The 18622-nt window shown below is 42.4% G+C and overlaps 2 protein-coding genes across 2 annotated transcripts in view; both read right to left on the reverse strand.

Annotated features, from left to right (window-relative positions):
* The window catches only part of ATP6V0A2 (ATPase, H+ transporting, lysosomal V0 subunit a2), a 44438-nt gene extending 39570 nt beyond the window's left edge, over window positions 1–4868 (reverse strand). Inside the window, exon 1 of the mRNA XM_008591339.1 lies at window positions 4734–4868. Coding sequence (XP_008589561.1) covers window positions 4734–4850 — 117 coding nt within the window. The 5' untranslated portion in view covers window positions 4851–4868. The remainder of the gene's footprint in view (window positions 1–4733) is intronic.
* A 2943-nt stretch (window positions 4869–7811) lies between these two features.
* Window positions 7812–18622, reverse strand: part of TCTN2 (tectonic family member 2) — a 29701-nt gene continuing 18890 nt past the window's right edge. The window contains exons 12-18 of the mRNA XM_008591514.1: window positions 16549–16629; window positions 15841–15952; window positions 13526–13632; window positions 10589–10643; window positions 8503–8628; window positions 8276–8364; window positions 7812–8030 (exon numbers count right to left, since the gene is read on the reverse strand). Of these exons, the coding sequence (XP_008589736.1) occupies window positions 7912–8030; window positions 8276–8364; window positions 8503–8628; window positions 10589–10643; window positions 13526–13632; window positions 15841–15952; window positions 16549–16629 (689 nt within the window). The 3' untranslated portion in view covers window positions 7812–7911. The remainder of the gene's footprint in view (window positions 8031–8275; window positions 8365–8502; window positions 8629–10588; window positions 10644–13525; window positions 13633–15840; window positions 15953–16548; window positions 16630–18622) is intronic.

The following is an 18622-nucleotide window of genomic DNA, read 5'->3' on the forward strand; positions in this document are numbered from 1 at the left end:
GCTCACTGGCTGAGCGAGGTGAGGGCGCAGCACCGAGGGTTGCGATCCCGTTGCCGGTCCCCGGTATGGGTGCAACACCGAAGGTTGTGATCCTGTTACCGGTCAGTAAAAAAAGACAAAAAGGAAAAAATAAATAAATAAAATAAAATAAAATAAAATATTATTGGCAAGGATTTGGGGAAAAGTACACTCCCATATACTGAATGAGAGTACAAACTCCCACAACTTTTCTGGAGAGTGACTTGGCAACTGTTATCAAAGAAGCCTGGAAAGTATACTTTGCCCAGCAATATCCAGTGAATAAATTTAACCAAAGGAAAAAATTATGGATACAGACAAAAATTTACCTATAAGATCGTCAACCTCAGGGAAAGAGAAAAAAAATAATAACCCTAAATTCTAACAATAGGAAAGTGGTTAAAGAAATTATAGCCTGGGCCAGCCCGGTGGCGCACTGCTACAGTGCGCCGCTTGGGAGCGCGGGGGCGCTCTCGCCGAGGGTTCAGATCCCACATACAGACCGGCCGCTCAATGGCTGAGCGAGGTGCGGGCGCAACACCGAGGGTTGCGATCCCGTTGCCGGTCCCGGTCTGGTACGGGCGCGACACTGAGGGTTGCGATCCGTTGCCGGTCACGAAAAACGACAAAAAGGGGAAAAAAAAAAAAAAAAGAAAAGAAAAAGAAATTATAGCCTATCTTCATACAACAGAATACTACCCAGCAATAAAAAAGGAACAAATATTGGCACACAAGACAACATGGATGACTTTTGGAAACATTATAACTAAGCAAAAGAAGCCAGACACAAAAGGCCACTTATTGTATGACTCCATTGATATGAAATGTCCAGAAAAGGCAAATCTAGAGGAAGTAAGTAGATTAGTGGTTGCCAGGAAGTGGGGGTAGGAATGGGGACTAACTGTAAACAGGCATAAGGAATCTTATTGGGGTGATGGAATGTTCTAAGACTGATTGTTAATGGTTGCATGACTTGATAAACTTTCTAAAAAATAACTGAATTGCATACTTGAAATGGGTGAACTGTATGATACAACTCAATAAAGTTGTAAAAAAATTATGGTTCAGCCATATAACTGATTACTTTGCACTTATTGAAAATCGTGTTTGAAATGACCAGATATTTGATTTTATTAAGAAATTTATTATTAAAATTTTCAGGTACGATAATGGTATCATTGTTATGATTTTTGAGTGCTTATGTTTTAGAGATACTTAGTGAAATATGGATTACTTTGCACTTATTGAAAATCGTGTTTGAAATGACCAGATATTTGATTTTATTAAGAAATTTATTATTAAAATTTTCAGGTACAATAATGGTATCATTGTTATGATTTTTGAGTGCTTATGTTTTAGAGATACTTAGTGAAATATGAAATTATACATCTCAGATTTGCTTCAAAATGATCTAGTCTGGGAGGAGAGATAGGGAATAAAATGAGTGGCCACAAGTTTACATTATGGGTATATTGGGGTCCACTGTATTCCCCCCTCTACTTCTTATAATACATAGCTTAAAGGAATGAAAAATATTGTAATAGAATACTTAATAAAATTAGAAAATCAGTCATGATTTGTGTGTGAAAAGCAGATTAAAGATATTTTCAGTGTGATTATAATTATATAAATATACATATATATGTACATTTTTATTATTAGAAAAATATTTGATTGTCTAATAATAACCAAAAAGTTAAAGTGTTTATTTCTAGGTATTGGGATCATGTAAGATATTATCTTGGTCTTCCATTTTCCAAATTTCAAATTCCAAACAGTAATGAACGTTTATTACTCTTATAATAAAAAAAACTTTATAGTAATCATTCACGCTGAAAGCCATTTAGGATAAGAATTTTAACTTTATTCCGTACAGTCCTGGGCACTCTCAAAAAAACAATTAGTCAACAACTTGTCATGAAACTGCTCAACCTGAGAAGTGTCTTCCCCCAAAGGGCTCAGTTCTTGTTCAGTTTTTGAATTTTTTTTTTAAAGAATTAACCAGAAAGAAGATAAAAATTCAGATTTCACTTCTGTTTGTCACTTTCTTATTCATGTCTGGAGGTCATAGTAATCTAAAGTAACCACTTCCAAATTCCTAATGATTCAGATACTCTTATTTCTGCAGAACCAAGAATATAAAAAAGAAGCTATGCATCAGAGCTGTCTGTGCATGATCCTACTTCTCAGTTTCAATTTTTTTTTTTCTACAATATCAAACACTAGTTAACTTTAAATGGACATAATGGTTCTACAAATAGTAGACTCCTTACAAGAGGTAAGTTTCTGCGGCAATGATACAAGCATGATTGGATTTGACATAAACCACCATCACCAGCTTCCATACCCTAAGTTTTTTTCTGTTGAGTGCTTTCTTTCACAAATTTTGGTTTCATTTTCCTTTTAGGGCAGGAAAAGCAACCTAATTCAAGGCTAACGGTATAAAGTACATTTTAACATAGATTCACTTAAAGCTGATCTTAACCTAGAAAAACCAGCAGAGAAGACCTTCGATATTAACACCCTTGATCCTCCCACTCCCACAGCTAAAGGACTAAGGGGGAAAGCAGTTCTTAGACTGAGGACTGTCACAAAGTGAGACAAACTTTCCCTTCACTGAATCCTACTGCTTAGCTGAATGACCTTTTTTCCCCCTGGTCTTCTCATTGGATGTCACTATGGAAATCCCTGACCTGCCCCCTTTCCCTTGAAGGGTTACTAAAAGAAAAGCCTAAGCAAGCCAGAAAAAACTGATAGTGATCCTGACTGCAAAGTGAGAAACAAACTCCAGAAAAAGAGCAGAGCAGTTTGGGATGGGAGGGTGCTTTCTGCCCTAGCACCCACACTGCCTGACCGTCAGCCTGGACACAGGAAAACCCAGCACCACACCAGGAAGAGCTCATCACAGCACCGTGGTTTTATTTTCCTTCTGGAAAAAGACCAACAGCACTTTCTTTTTCTTTCACCCACTTTCAGTTTAAAAGGTTCCCAAGTATACACTATGCCTTAATGTAATGGTACTTAATGAAACTCAAATTTTTGCGATGATTAGAGCGTTTGTTCAAACCCCTAAGATTAAGTGTGATAAGCACCTTGCTTGAGTACTACCACAATGGAATAAATCTACCTGTTACAAAGAAAGGAGCCTGTTCCCCTGTGACTGTTGCCTGAATTTTCATAGTAGTACTCACAGCTCAGCACAGACAGCACCTGCCAGGTGAATGGGGACCATGTGCTGACACCCAAGTGGCTCCAGGAACCAGGAAGAGCGCTGCACCTTACTACCCTCTCGCCTGTCACTCAGGAGTTCTTCCATGACCTTGCAACCGCCTTGGGGCCAACCCAAGGATCACTGATATCAGATCTTGGGTAGGGATGCTCCCTTTTGAAATTAAGGACGTCTCGGAAAAATGAAGAGAAAAAACCAGGAGATGAAAGTGGTGGCTCAAGAAATAAAATGTACACCTGACTTCCAATTCAACCAGTATTAGGGCCTGCTTAGCAGCCTCCTTTCCACACCCTGTTCTGTCTGTTCACAGCACTTGTCACAGCTCATAATCACAATGTGTTTAATCTCTCCTCCCAGACTGTGAGCTCCAAGAACACAGGGGCTTTGTCTGCCCTGCTCACCACTGAGTCCCCTGCACCAAAAACAGTGCCGGAACAGAGCAGGCACTCAATAAAAGCCTGTTCACTCATTCAACAAATGCCTATTAATGCCAGAGACTGTGCTGAGTCTTGGAGAATCAAGTGGGAACAAATCAGGCAAGGTCCTTACCCTTGGAGGGTGACATCCATGGTAGAGACAAACAATTAACAAGTAAATGCATACACAAACAAGTGTTTATTAGTACTTGGTGGGGAGACAGCTTCCATTTAACAAATACTGACTGCACTCTTAGACCTTAACACGCAACAACGGAGTGTACATCACCACACATTAGTGAACAAAACAGACAAAAAGCCCTGTCCTCGAGGAGCCTACACCCTGCTCATTCCCAGTTCAGGCTCTGTCTATGCTCCCGCTATTCCCTCTACCAGGACCCTCTTACCCCAGATCTTCCCACCGCCGGCTCCTTCCCATTCGGGTCTCAGTTCAAACGTCACCTCCTCAGAGAGGCCCTCCTGGACCACCCCTTCAAAAGCACCTGAGCCACCATCGCACCACCCTGTTTTATTTTCTTTATACAAACATTTTCTTTTCTTTTTTTTTTTTTTTTAAAGATTATAGGTAAGGGGATCTCAGCCCTTGACTTGGTGTTGTCAGCACCACGCTCTCCCAAGTGAGCCACAAGCCAGCCCTATACAAACATTTTCTCGTTTACGTATTTATTTGCTTGATGTGTCCCCTCACCCTAACACCTGAAGCCCCAAAAGGACTCCGGGAGGCCGCTATCGGACCTGACCTCCCGCTTGGCGTGGTGCCCGGGGCATTTGATGAATACTACCCCGAGCTGATGAGGACTACACAGAAGCGACCCTATCCAACTCGGGCGGAGCCGCCGCGAACCACACGTCCGGCGACCCTGGCTCAGTGCCCGCTCGGCAGAAGCTCTGGCCGGTAAGCTGGGGCCTCAGCGTCCCCGTCTGGGAAATGGGAACAGGGGCGCGCCCTCCCCGGGAGCCCGCGGCAGGAAGGCCGAGCGTCAGGCTCGACGGACGGCGGGGGGCGCTTGGCGGGCAGATGCGGCCCGCGTCTCCCGGGAGACACTCACGTCTCGGAACTGGACCAGGCCCTTCTCCCCCAGGGCGCTGAGGCACTCGTAGGCCGTGCCCGACTGCAGGAAGAGCTGCGCCAGGCACATGGTCTCGCTCCGGAACAGGGACCCCATGGCGGGCCGGCCTGCGCCCTGAAGAGCGAGCTACCCCGCTCGCTGGACTTTTTAGGGCTTTCTAGGTGAGTCGCAATGAGTTTACCCTCTTTAAGTGCACGGTTCTGAGATTTTTTAGTGAGGTTACAGAGTGTGCGCCCATCATCACAATCCAATTTTGGAGCATTTCCCACCACCCCGGAAAGATACCCACCCACCCGGCCCAGCCCCGGACGACTTTGTCTCCCTAGATTTGCCTGCTCTCAGATATGTCCTACCAATGGAATTACATAGTATTCGGTGTTTAGTGTCTCACAATGTTTATAATGCAGTTGTGCAGGACCTGGCCTCCGTACCCGCGCAGACCAGGAAGCAGGAGCGCCCCGCCTGGAACACCCTCCCCACCCACCCCCAGGTCCTCAGAGCTGGCTCCTTCGGGATTCGTCTCAAATGTCTCCCTCGAGAGGCTGTCCTTCCGCCAGCTGAAGTAGCCCTGCCACCCCACCTCGTTGCACCTGTTTTATTTCCTTCCCAGCACTTACCACCGTCTGAAATGACCTGGTCTTCGTGGTTATTGCCCGTCTTCCACACCAGAATGTAAGCGCCACCAGAGCAGGGGCTAATTTGTCTGGGTCACTGTGGGATCTCGAGGGCCCAGCACATAGTAGCCATCCAGTAAATACGAGGTACTTCAAAAACCCCATGGAAAAATAGAATAAATACATAATACGAAATTTCCTATGAACTTTTTGAAGAACCCTCGTATTTCTTGAATTCACACTTGAATATATAAACGTAGAGAAGTTAAAACCATATAGTATGCAAGCCATATCCCAATCTACTGCCACTGAGTTTTAACCTTTTTAAAGTACAAAAAGCATCCTAACAAAGCCCACACTATCAGGCCAAATTATTTGTCATTTGGAAATTTTAAATTAATTTTCCGTAAATATCTTAAATCCAAAGCTAGTTAACTGCCATTGAAAGACTTTCTGAACCCCTGCAATTAATCAGTGGGTATTTCCTTACCTCTGACAGAAGACAACTTTTGACTCCTATTGGGTATAATCACTTCAACCTGCAAAGATCCAAATCAAAGAAAGAGAAGTAGAAGAGGGAGGAATCCAAGTGGTACTTGATGGGGGGGAAATCTTAGGGCATTTTATGTTATGTTATGTTGAATACGAATTAGGAAAAAATACAACTATAACATCAAACCCATAGTTTCACAAATACTATTGGTTAAGCCGGTAAATCAATTTAAAGAAAGGTTTAAACAACAGTACAGGTGCTACTCAGATACAGTAAGAATTGTGAAGGTGAATCCAAACCGCTGAAGTTTGGACAATAGGCAACACTTACCCTGGCCCCATGGGTTCAATACTGACCCAGACTCCTAAGTCAGGCCTACCTAGGGGTTGGGTGAAGGCCCAATACCACCCCAGAACGGATGCTGAAATTGACAAGGTTTCCATCTTGCTGAAAATTATGAGCTGTGTGATAATTGGTTCATCCCCCTATTCAAAAATGGACTTAAGATTGGAAGGAAGATTTGAAATTCCCCCTGCAGTGAAAATATAACAACATATTTTAGGGCCGGCCCGGTGGCGCACTGCTACAGTGCGCCGCTTGGGAGCGCGGCGGCACTTAGAAGGAAGATTTGAAATTCCCCCTGCAGTGAAAATATAACAACATATTTTAGGGCCGGCCTGGTGGCGCACTGCTACAGTGCGCCGCTTGGGAGCGCGGCGGCACTCCCGCCGAGGGTTTGGATCCCATATACAGACCTGTTCCCGCTCACTGGCTGAGCGAGGAGCGGGGGCAACACCGAGGGTTGCGATCCCGTTGCCAGTCCCGGTCCGGTACGGGCGCGACACTGAGGGTTGCGATCCGTTGCCGGTCACGAAAAAAAGACAAAAAGGGAAAAAAATAAATAAATAAATAAATAAAAACACATTTTATGGGGTGCTGGGATTCAATCAAAAAGTGTAAAATGGAAAAGGTTAACTTTTCAAAACTATTATCAATGGTGTACAAAAGCCACCTGGAACAATTACATAAATTACCTGGCACACAAAGAAAACTTACAGGTGATGTGCTCTGTGGCTTCTATAGGGCTGTGGTTAAAAGACATCCATTCCCATCCATTACTGCATCAGCTGACTGTCCCTTTTGAGGGTGCAGGGGAGGAATTTCTCTCAAGACTCAACTAGGAAGAACTGTCCTTCATTGAAAATCAATTTATTTTATTGTATGGACCCCATGATTCCTGTAGCAAATTATATTTGATTTTGTATAAACTGAAAACTAAATTAGGGTCTGCCTTTGCTAAATGCAATCTTTGGCATGTATTTTCATGACTTACATTCACCTCTGATTTTGTTTTACTTTCTTCCCTATATTATTTCCTTCTCCCAACCCCCACATCTTTCCTCATCCATTTATTATTTTGCGCTTTTATATTGTGTGCACTTTTAAGGCTTTATGCATTTCTTCTTTTCTTTGGAATAAGGGAAACTAATCAAACACCACAAATATATAAAAATTAAAGAAAAGATTGACTCTTTCTGGTATAAATAAAACTCCTATGACTTTAGTAATTTGTGACAAGATAAAATTTCTAACATTTATTTACATGCATTTTACTCAGTCCAATCCAGTTATAAGAATGTTCATTCTGGGCCGGCCCGGTGGCGCACTGCTACAGTGCGCCGCTTGGGAGCGCAGCAGCGCTCCCGCCGAGGGTTCGGATCCCACATACAGACCAGTTCCCGCTCATTGGCTGAGCGAGGTGCGGGCGTGACACCGAGGGTTGTGATCCCGTTGCCGGTCCCGGTCCGGTACGGGCGCGACACTGAGGGTTGCGATCCGTTGCCGGACACGAAAAAAGACAAAAAAAAAAAAAAGAATGTTCATTCTGCACTGCTGTGAACATCTGGATAGCTACATTGTGAATTAAATTCGTAAAACACTTTATAAAAATTTTCTGCAAAAATAAAACATTTCATTTATTACAATTTTATAGAGAGACATGTGGGACTACAACAAATCCCTGAAGTAAAGGTGTATGGTTTTTAAGAAGTCAGATAGTTGAAGTCCAAGCTTTGCACAGTCTGGTCCAGGGGTTACTAAGAAACACAGCCACCACGAGGAACGACACCAACAGTAGGCTCTTGGCAACACACTGGGAGTAAGGCTCCCCTGAAAAACAAGGAATAAAATTAAGCAACATTATTTCTTAGTTCTTTTTGTAATTATGTAGGTAGAAACAAGCCAAAACATTAACAGTGATAATTTCTACATGGTAATATTATCAATAAATTATTTTTTTTAACTTTTTTGAATGTTTTAAGTCTTCTGTGACATTTACACGTTATTATTTTTTAAACTTTTTTAAATTGACAAAACAGAATTTATAACCATTCCAGAAATCTGTTTTACCCTACCTTGATAATATTGGGTCAATGGATACAGAAGCTGTGGCCAACACACCTCATTTCTGTTACAATCATACTCTGTAAAATTGATCTGGAATCTACAAAACATTTAGAAGGTTACAACAACTACAACAAGTGGAAACCATCAGAACTTGATGAAAGGAATAAACTTCCTATTTTCAAATATACATTTTTCTGCTTCCTAATAATGTCAGGGAGGTTAGCAAGTGGATTACCTGGTCAGAGGGCGGGGTAACCGTGCAGGTATTTTAATGAACTGGACTGATGCACTGAGAGGGAAGAGGTTGGCCTTATCTTCACAAGTAAGCCCACACTGGTACTGCCAGTTCACCGAGGACATCCTAGGAGGAAAAGATCATGCAGGCAATATATCCACCATTCATTTGTACTCTACTAAGAACATCAGGTAACTAATACAACCATGGTGTAAACTGAGATTCTCTTAAGAAGTTTCAAATTCTAGTGGTGGTTTTTTTTTTTCTTTGTATTATGTAAATTTTCAAATCCAGACAAATCCTGAACTCTCATGTACCTATCACCTAACTACAGTTGCCAGCATGTTGCCAATCTCTCCACTCTCTAGGCATCTCATTTTATACAGGTGCTTTTAAAGGTAACTTGTTTCATCACTTGTGTGCCTCCAACAACATAATAATGACAACAACAGCAGTTAACTATTTATTGAGGGCTTTCTATGTTCTAGGCACAGAGCTAAGGTGCTTTATATACACCATCTCTTACAATCCTCAAAACAGTACTACAAGGTAGGTTTGGTGGTTAACATCTGTTATTTCTGCTTGCCCAGAATCCTTTCTCCCTTTTCCTGGTAATTTCACCCCAGTTTTCCCTTGGGGAACCACCATTCCCCACTCTCAGTTCAGTGGACCAAAGGGACTAGCCTGAATCTAGGGGTGGACCCATCACCTGAGCCATGCCAATCAGAGCTGTCTATTGCCCTGGCCATAGTAATTGGTTCAGAAAGGAGCACATGACTCAAACTGAACCAACAGAAGTCTGCCCAGATCTTTTTTGAGAAAGATGGGGAAAGAAGCACTCTCTTTCCACTGGATTTGCTAAACTGACATAAGCCTGAAATTGCTAGTATTCATCTTTGCTATCTTTTGAGAAGAACCTCCCTGAGAATGAAGCCAACCCAAAGGGAAGAGGGGCCAAGTAATAAAGAGAAAAAGATCCCTGATCAGACAGGAACCATGACCCATGAGCTAGCTATATGGGGACCTGTGAAATATTCTTAAAGCAAATGTACTTCACAGGGCCTGGTTTTCCAAAGCCTTGCGGAGGGCTGAAAGTTTTCCTCAGGCTATAAAGTCTCTGGTGTAAGATAAAGATTTGTGGCACAGCAAGGTTGCTGGCTCAAGGACAGACTAGTTACTGATTGAAATGTAAAGATACTGGAAAATTGCTGGAGGGAGAAGGAATGTTTGCTAAGATCAAGCTTTTGTTGCTAGGACCACTTAATTGTCTAAGGGAATGTCATCTGACTTCTTTCACTGAAAGTTACCAGCCTATATGGTTAAACTATAACCCCACCTATGTTCTCTTCCTGGTCTGGAAAATAAATGCAGGAAGAGAACCCCAATTCGGGGTTAATTTCCCAAGGAATGGACGCCTCTTGCTTGAGGGTTCTGGGGGAGATTAACCACTTTGGGGTCTCTCACTGCTTGGAAGAGATGGGCCTTGAGTAATCCTTTGCGGCTCCATCACCCAGGGGAAGTGGGGTGACAAATCTGTGGGGGGCAAAGCAACAGGGACTCTTTCCAAACTTGAACTAATACACTCCTCTTTCTGCTTAAGTCAGTATGAGTTGGGACCCTGTCACTTAAAACTGACAGAGGCCTGATACATAAAGGTATTATCGCCACATTACAGATGAGTAAACTGCAGCTCAGAAGAGGTTAAGTGATTGCCCAGTGTCACACAGTTCCTAAGTGGGAGAACCATGATTTGAATCTGCCTTTCTGCTGCAAAAGTCTCTAACCACTGGGAAATACTCCCTGATCAGCATGCCAGCTACATTCATGGATTTCAAAACATGCTTAGCACTAAGCAGCCCCTTATTCATCTTTGTACACCCTAAAATACTTTGCAGAGTCTCTTACACCTAGCTTTAGAAATACTTGTGAGAACAAGTTTCCATCATGAACATAGTTTCCACATATTGCATTTATTACAATTTGTAAATAAACAGTCAGATCCTAAATTAGCATTTCCCTGTTCTTTGGAGCATGCTCAACTTTACTGACTCTCTCTAAACTGCACTTATCCAGGATGTGATCATACCTTGTCTCTACGCCAAGTATCTCCTGCTGAGTAATCCCCTCCACTGCGCCAGCATCTGAGAGAACCGCCGCTGCACTCCCAGCGCCGCACTCTCCCGAGTGCGCCATGGGCTCGGCCCTGTAATATCATTTTTAATAAACTGGTAAACATAAGTACGTGTTTCCCTGAGTTCTGTGAACCACTCAGCAAACTAATCAAATCCAAGGAAGGGGTTGTGGGAAGCCCGATTTATAGCTGGTGTCAGAAGTTCCAGAGGCCTGGGCTTGAAACTTTTACATGAAGTTGGGGGCAGTCTTGGGGACTGAGCCCTCACCTTGTGCGATCTGACGCTACCTCCAGGTAGATAGTGTCAGAATTAAATTGGTGGACACCTGCTGGTGTTTCTAAAGAATTGCTGGCTTGCATGCCAGTGGGGAGAAATCTCTACACATATCATCACAGAAGTCAGTCTTCTGTGTTCTTACTTGTTGCTAAGTAAGAGCAAAGGAAAAGCACTTGGCTTTTGTGTGTGTGTTTTCCCACTTGCTCACTCAAATGCCATAGCAGTAATACAACTGGAAGAGAATAAAATTGAATGAGAAGTTAATTTTCATTTGTCTTGAAAACTGGCACTTAGGGGAAAAACCAGCAAGGTCAATGCAAGGAAGTAGGTGGCAGGTTCTATGGTGACTCTGGAGAGGGGTTTCTTTGTTCTTTCAGGGATTTTGAAGGTCGGTGGCACTGTTTCTTTATGATGCCTAATTTCCTCCACATGTTGATACATGTGTCAACATCACTTCTCATCTGTTTATTAACCAGGATCAGGGCTGCTTTTTGGCTGGACATGAAACAGAAGCCAACCTCTTCCACCTTGAAGGCAACAAAATGTCATCACCTCTCTGATTTTGTATGTAACCAACCTGGGTTTTGTGTCTGGAAATTTCCCATACTTTTTACTTCTCAAGTACTTTGACTCCTTCCCTGCATCCCTCAGGGGTCATTCACAGCCCATCTAGCTGGCCTGGATGGCAGAGCCCAGGAGTTGACAACCCCACCTCTGGGTTCTCTTTGCACCTCGGGGCCTAGTGCCTTGAGTGTAGGCTGGATGGGCCTGAGAGCCCTGTGGCAAACAGGACCCCCTCCCGAGGCAGGGAGTGGTCTAGGGCACTTCAAGCCCACAGACATATTACATGATCCCTGGCCACCCAAAGGGGGATAGGAAAGGGGGCAGTCCAAATCATCAAGACCCCAATCACAAGGGATGGAGACAGTGTGGTCATGTGTCTGGATGGTCCTTTGTGTAAATTCCAGCCTGCTGAGCTGAAGTGACCTCAGAGGGTATAGGAAGGAAGAAGGCAGAATCCAAAGAGCCGCTCCCTCTGAGCCAGGCAGAGGTGAAGGGCATGGCAGCACCCACAGTGAGAGGAGAAGACTTAGGAAGGCAGATGCTGCAGGCTCATTGAGCTCTTTCTGGCCCCAAAAGGCAATTCCATCATTATAGCAACAGAAGAAGCTTTCTGTCCAACGCATTTACATGCTCAAAACTCCTTGAGAAACAGGAAAGACACTACATGACTCGCTACCTGGGAAGAGAGGAAGACGACTGGAGCCCTTGGCTTTCGTTCTAGCTCTGCCATAACTCACTCTGACCTTAGGTCTCTCCACAGATAACCTGATGTGCTAGATCTTCACAACTTGATGGACATTCTGGATTCAGAGGTGAAATCAGCCATGTTGGTACAAGCTAAGCTGGGTCACTATTACTCTCTGTGCATGTGGTCTATCTTGACCACTTTGTATACCACGCCCCAGCCAACCCAATGCTGCAAATGCCTTTGGCCAAAGGCACTGAACTGTCACATCTTTTTATCTGGCCTTTAGATCTCTGCTATCATTAGATATGTTGGACCTTAATTTCTTTCTTTCTTTTTTTTAACAGCTTAATTGAGATATAATTCTCATACCATACAATCCGCCCATTTAAAAAGTATAATTCAATGGCTTTTAGGGGCTGGCGAGTTAGCTCAGTTGGTTAGAGCGCAGTGTTGATAACAAGGTCAAGGGTTCAGATCCCTGCACCATCCAGGCACCAAAAAAAAAAGGGTTTTAGTATAGTCATAGAGTCGTGCATCCGTCATCAGATTCAAGTTTAAAATATTTCATTACACCATAAAGGCAGTCACTCCCCATTTCCTCCCAGCCCCTCCAGCCCTTGGCACCTACTAATCTGCTTTCTGTCACATTAGCCTCTTCTGCATATTGCATGTAAATGGAATGATATAGTATAAGATCTTTTGTGTCTGGCTTCTTTCACTTAGCACAATGTTTCTTTCTTTTTTTTTTTTTTTCATTTTTGTCTTTTTTCGTGACCGGTAACAGGATCGCAACCCTTGGCATCGCACCCGTACCGCGACTGGCAACGGGATCGCAACCCTCGGTGTTGTGCCCGCACCACGCTCAACCAGCGAGCGGACTGGTCTCTATATGGGATCCGAACCCTCGGCGGGAGTGCCGCCACGCTCCCAAGTGCCGCACTCTACCGAGTGCGCCACCGGGCCAGCCCTAGCACAATGTTTCAATCACTTTATTTTCTTTTAAGTTAACAAAATTGCTTTTATAAATTACAAAGTCAATTCTCAAATGCCCATATTCCTGGCAACCAAAAATAGCAATGCAAACCAAAGTGCACTGAAAATCTTCAAAGCTCATTTAGACTTTTACGAAGATTGTTGGCTCATAAAACTTCATGTGAATTTCCTCTTAAAAACAAAAAAGGCATCATGAATAAGAGGTGAAAAATGTGAAAAGCTTCCTGCCTGGAGAGTTAACCTCTGGATAAATGTCCACTTAAGCCACAGAAAGAATGATGACCTACTGGGTCAGGCTCTAATGCTACAACTGCAGGTGGTAGTCATAGCAACCAAGTGACACATTTTACTGTATGCAACTTTGACTTACGTATTATTTCCAGCCAGCCATCACTGAGATCGCTGTAACTGGAGTTGCCTCTCATTGCAACATGAGTTGCTTGTATTAATGAATCAAGTCTTTCAACAGCATTCTCCCTGTAAGAGAGTAAGACATTTCTCAGCTCATGGCCAACCACAGGTCTTGTCCTAAAGTCCTTTTCGGTCAATGTCCAGGTCAAACTTGCTGGGTGCCTAAATAAAAAACTGCCAGAGAAAACGGCATTAAAAACTGGCTGCAGGGGGCGGCCTGTGGCTCACTCAGGAGAGTGCGGTGCTGATACCACCAAGGCCACGGGTTCGGATCCCATATAGGGATGGCCGGTTGCTCCCTGGGTGAGCGTGGTGCTGACAACACCAAGTCAAGGGTTAAGACCCCCTTACCGGTCATCTTTTTAAAAAAAAAAAAAACTGGCTGCGAGTCATACTTCTCTTCAGTGACCTTCCCAGGATAGACCTAAGCGGCTACGGGAGGATGGACAGAAGCAATCTTTTACCTTGGACTTAAAATGTTAGTAACTTATGTTGGTATCATGTGTATTACAGACTCCATTGAGTGTCACAAAACTTGGGAGGTGGTGAGATCACATATCAACTTACCAGGATAAATTTCTGGGCCAGAGTTATCCAACAGTAAAAGGAACCTAAATATCTACATAGAATTCTGAGTCATAAAACTAAGTGAAGGGACTGGTTGGTCAGTGTAGTTGGTTAGAGTGCACTGTTATAAAACCAAGGGAGGGTTCGGATCCCCATACCGGCCAGCAGCCAAAAAAAAAATTAAGTGAAGATTAAGAATTGGCACTTGTTATCCCTGCTGTCCAGTGATGCCACTGGAGGGTACAAATCTTATGAACAACAGAAGGATTCTGTGAACTCAGGCCTCATAACCTATGATCAGGAGCTTCTACTGAAACTACCAGTTTTTCTTAACTTTTTAGTGTTATCCCCATCTTCTCCCTGCTCCCCAAAGAACTACACCACTTGGGATATGTTACAGATAAAATGTGTGTAAGAATGCATGCAATCCAGGCCGGCCCGTGGCTCACTCGGTAGAGTGCGGTGCTGATAACACCAAGGCCACGGGTTCGGATCCTATATAGGGATGGCCGGTTTGCTCACTGAGTGAGCGTACTTGTGAATGTTACAATAACCAAAAGGTAGAAACAACCCAAATGTCCATCAATAAATGAATGAATAAATAAAATGTTGTGTATGTATATGTATATACACAACACATATATACTGCCTTAAGTGGTGGTACATTATTCAGCTATAGAAGGGAATGAGGTACTGACACAGGTTACAACATGGAAAGCCTCAATAACACTATGCTAAGTGGAAGAAGCCAGCCCCAAAAGTATGATTCCATTTATATGAAATATCCAGAATATGTAAACGCATAGAGACAGAATGTAAATTAGTTGTTGCCAGAGGCTGAGATGGGGAGGAAATGGGAAGTAACTGGTTAATGGGTACAGGTTTCCTTTTTTGGTGATGAAAATGTTTTGGAACTAGACAGAGGTGGTGGTTGCACAACACTATGAATATACTAAATGCTACTGAATTATACACTTTAAAATCATTAATTATTTTATTTGTTTTGGTTTTTTTTTCCTTTTTGTCTCTTTTTTACTGACCGGTAACGGGATCGCAATCCTTTCTGTCTCTTTTTTACTGACCGGTAACGGGATCGCAACCCTCGGTGTCACGCCTGCACCGCACTCAGCCAGTGAGCGGGAACCGGTCTCCACATGGGATCCGAACCCTCGGAGGGAGCGCCGCCACGCTCTCAAGCGGCGCACTCTCCAGTGCTCCACCGGGCCGGCCCATTAATTATGTTATTTGAATTTCACCTCATTTAAAAAAAAAAAAAGAATGCATAAGCATATCCATAAATACACTTTCTAAGTGCTACCCATACAATTAAATGGAAAGTCCTTTACATACTATGCAACAGGGCTTAAGTATTCTTAAATGTTAATCACACCAATTACACCTTGCTCTTGCATTTTTTAAAGTTCTAGGAATATAAGGTTCCAATAATCTGAACAAACCTCAGCAGAGAAACTTGCTTAAATATGGATGAAATGGCTTTCATCCACAGAAGGTCTGTTTTCCCTTATGTTGATGTTTGAACCAACTCTAAACTATATTGAAAGTTTGTATTTATTAATTATTCATTATACTTTTACAAGTTTTAATCCAGACTCTGTTAATATTCGTGTTGTCTTTAGTATTCATGTGGTGAATTAATTTTAAGCAAACCCTTCAAAACACAGATAAATTCATCAATGAAACACTCACCTGAGCTGAGTACAGTTTTCATTAATCCCAGCTTCTAAAAGGCACCCAGATAGTGCATTTTCTCCAAATAAAATGGGTTTTAAAGTTGTTGATGTACACAAACCCCTTCCAGCTATAACAGAAAAAGATTATATCCTCTTATTATTCTTGCTAAAATGGGTAAAGTTTTACTGCAAAGTTTTTCTTGAAAAACAGAGGGAAACCAATAAAGTCGAAATAAAGTTTCCAGTTTTCAAAAACTGAGATGATGGTTACTCTAATCCTTTCACAGCTGAACAAAGGCGCCTTTCTGTATCAGAATTCCCAACCATGATCACTTGTTTATTTTGGACAAAAAACTGACTGCTTCTGGCAGATATGGGTAATTACCACTGATGCAAAGACTTTCCATCATGCAGAATGAAGTTGTTCTTGGATCTCCAATTAGAGCCCTGTTAAACTATAGAAACAGCACAAGGCACTGTCAAACCAATCTCATACCTAAATCTCTCTTACTAATATCCAGCACTTCAAGTGCAAACAACGTTTTTAATGTTCCTTTAAAAAAGATAAAAACTGTAGAAGCATGAAAATTAACCACTGCCTCCTCCCTGCTAAATGAACCAACCAGGCTTTAAAGTAACTGATTACTTGATTAGATTCAAAATATGGTAATACTTCTAGCTCTAGCTTGCCAGAGTGCTAATCATAACGGCCAGACCAGATTACCTGATTGCCAAAGGTGTAAAGTCGTAACATTATTCATCCCATTGTTATTTAGAGCTCGGACAGGCTTGCCAAGTTGATAACCTGGACAAAAGCACAAATGAGAATTCACATCTTTCCTTCTAAAGTTATTCTAACATAGCAAGTGTTAGCTCATCAAATAACATGTGAAAATACACAAAGCTTTTTTAAAAATACGCTTGAGAGAGGGATATCACCTTCATTTTGTTTTTGTTTTTGTTTTTTAACAGACAATAACATTAATGTGATTTTTAAAATATGAGGGTATTGGGCCAGCCCGTGGCTCACTCGGGAGAGTGTGGTGCTGATAACACCAAGGCCACGGGTTCGGATCCCATATAGGGATGGCCGGTTAGCTCACTGGGTGAGCGTGGTGCTGACAACACCAAGTCAAGGGTTAAGATACCCTTACCGGTCATCTTTAAAAAAAATAATAAAATAAAATATGAGGGTACTTCAAAAAGTTCACAGAAAGATTCATATTAGCTTTTAATTCTATTTTTTCACCAACTTTTTGAAGTACCCACATGCATTTTAACAATGAAACCTAAAAAAGTAAAAGGCAGGCATGAGTCAGTCGTGGATCTCTCATACAAGAGACATATAAGCTGTGGACCAGGCCAGTTAATGAGCGCTTGCTGAATGATTAATACCACTTATCACAGGAGCTTGTGAAGGAAACTTAAACCAAAGAAATCTTTCAATGAGACTATTTTCCAGTAAATCCACTCAACCACAAGGTCTGGTTTGAGATTCTTTTCCCATCCATCTCCTACTAATCCAATTTATTTCCAACTTTCTACTATGAAAATGTTCACATGTACAGAAAAGTTGAAAGTAATACCACGGACACCAATATAGACGCCGCCTAAAATCAACAACTATTAATATTTAGCCATGCTTCTCTTATCTATATCAGATCAGCATGTGTAATATATACATATATAAATATATAGCAGGACCATTTGAAAATAAGTTGCCAACATCATGACACCTCATCTCAAAGCTCCATCACTCATCTTCTAAAATTACACAACCATGATACCAATATTTCTTCTAAGGAAATCAATAATTCCTCATAATCATATGATATCTAGTTCATATTCATATTTCCTCATATGTCCCCCAAAATGTGTTGTACATGCATCATTTTTGGGTTTCCAACTTTACCTCCCACCATTCCTAAACACTCCACCTCCCCTCTGGCCACCGATCCGCCCCCTGCCTCCTTAGCTTTGCCAGATGATTCCTGTCACCAGCATGTTCTATCTGCTTTCCAAGGCACAAGCTCCTCCACACAGCTCCAGAATGGAAACTTGGCAATGCCTGTTGCTTTACCTCCAGCCCTGAGAACAGTAGCTGGCACACACTAGACACTCTACATAGTTCCTTAATGATCGAGAGTTTGGGTGAATGATCAACTTCCTACTCTTCTGAAGCTCTGGAGTACCTGTCCATAAGTCCAGCATTCATTTATTAATTATCTTGGATTTTTCACTACTGTGTCCTGTAACGTGGTGCTGTCTTTCCAAGTAAGATAGTTAATTCCTTGAAGATAGGGCCCATGTCTTATTTTCCTCCTAAAACCCTGTCCTGCCTTGTAAAGTGATAGAGAGAAAGTGACTTTACATATAAGAGCTGTTTCATTGACTGGTCAGTTCTAACTCTTAACCAATTTATTCTTTCTTGACAAGAGCTTCGACATTTTCCACATATTCTGACCGTGTTCCTCACAAATACTACAAAAACTCTTAAACTCCAGGAGTCTGCTTTTGAAGCCAACAATAAGCCCCAAAACTCCACATTAATAGATTTAAAATATATATACATATATACACACATGTATAACAGATTGTGTATTATTAAATCAGTATATATAAATATTGAAGAAGGTCATGCTAAAGAAAAAGTTATTTGAAAGAAGTGTTCCTTCATGGTTAATTACTGCCTGATTAAGAATAGGAAAGGGGGGCCGGCCCGGTGGCGCACTGCTACAGTGCGCCGCTTGGGAAGCGCGGCGGCCCTCCCGCCCGAGGGTTCGGATCCCACATACAGA

The sequence above is a fragment of the Galeopterus variegatus genome, unplaced genomic scaffold (assembly GCF_000696425.1).
Source record: "Galeopterus variegatus unplaced genomic scaffold, G_variegatus-3.0.2 Scaffold147, whole genome shotgun sequence".
In the NCBI taxonomy this organism is placed as follows: Eukaryota; Metazoa; Chordata; class Mammalia; order Dermoptera; family Cynocephalidae; genus Galeopterus; species Galeopterus variegatus.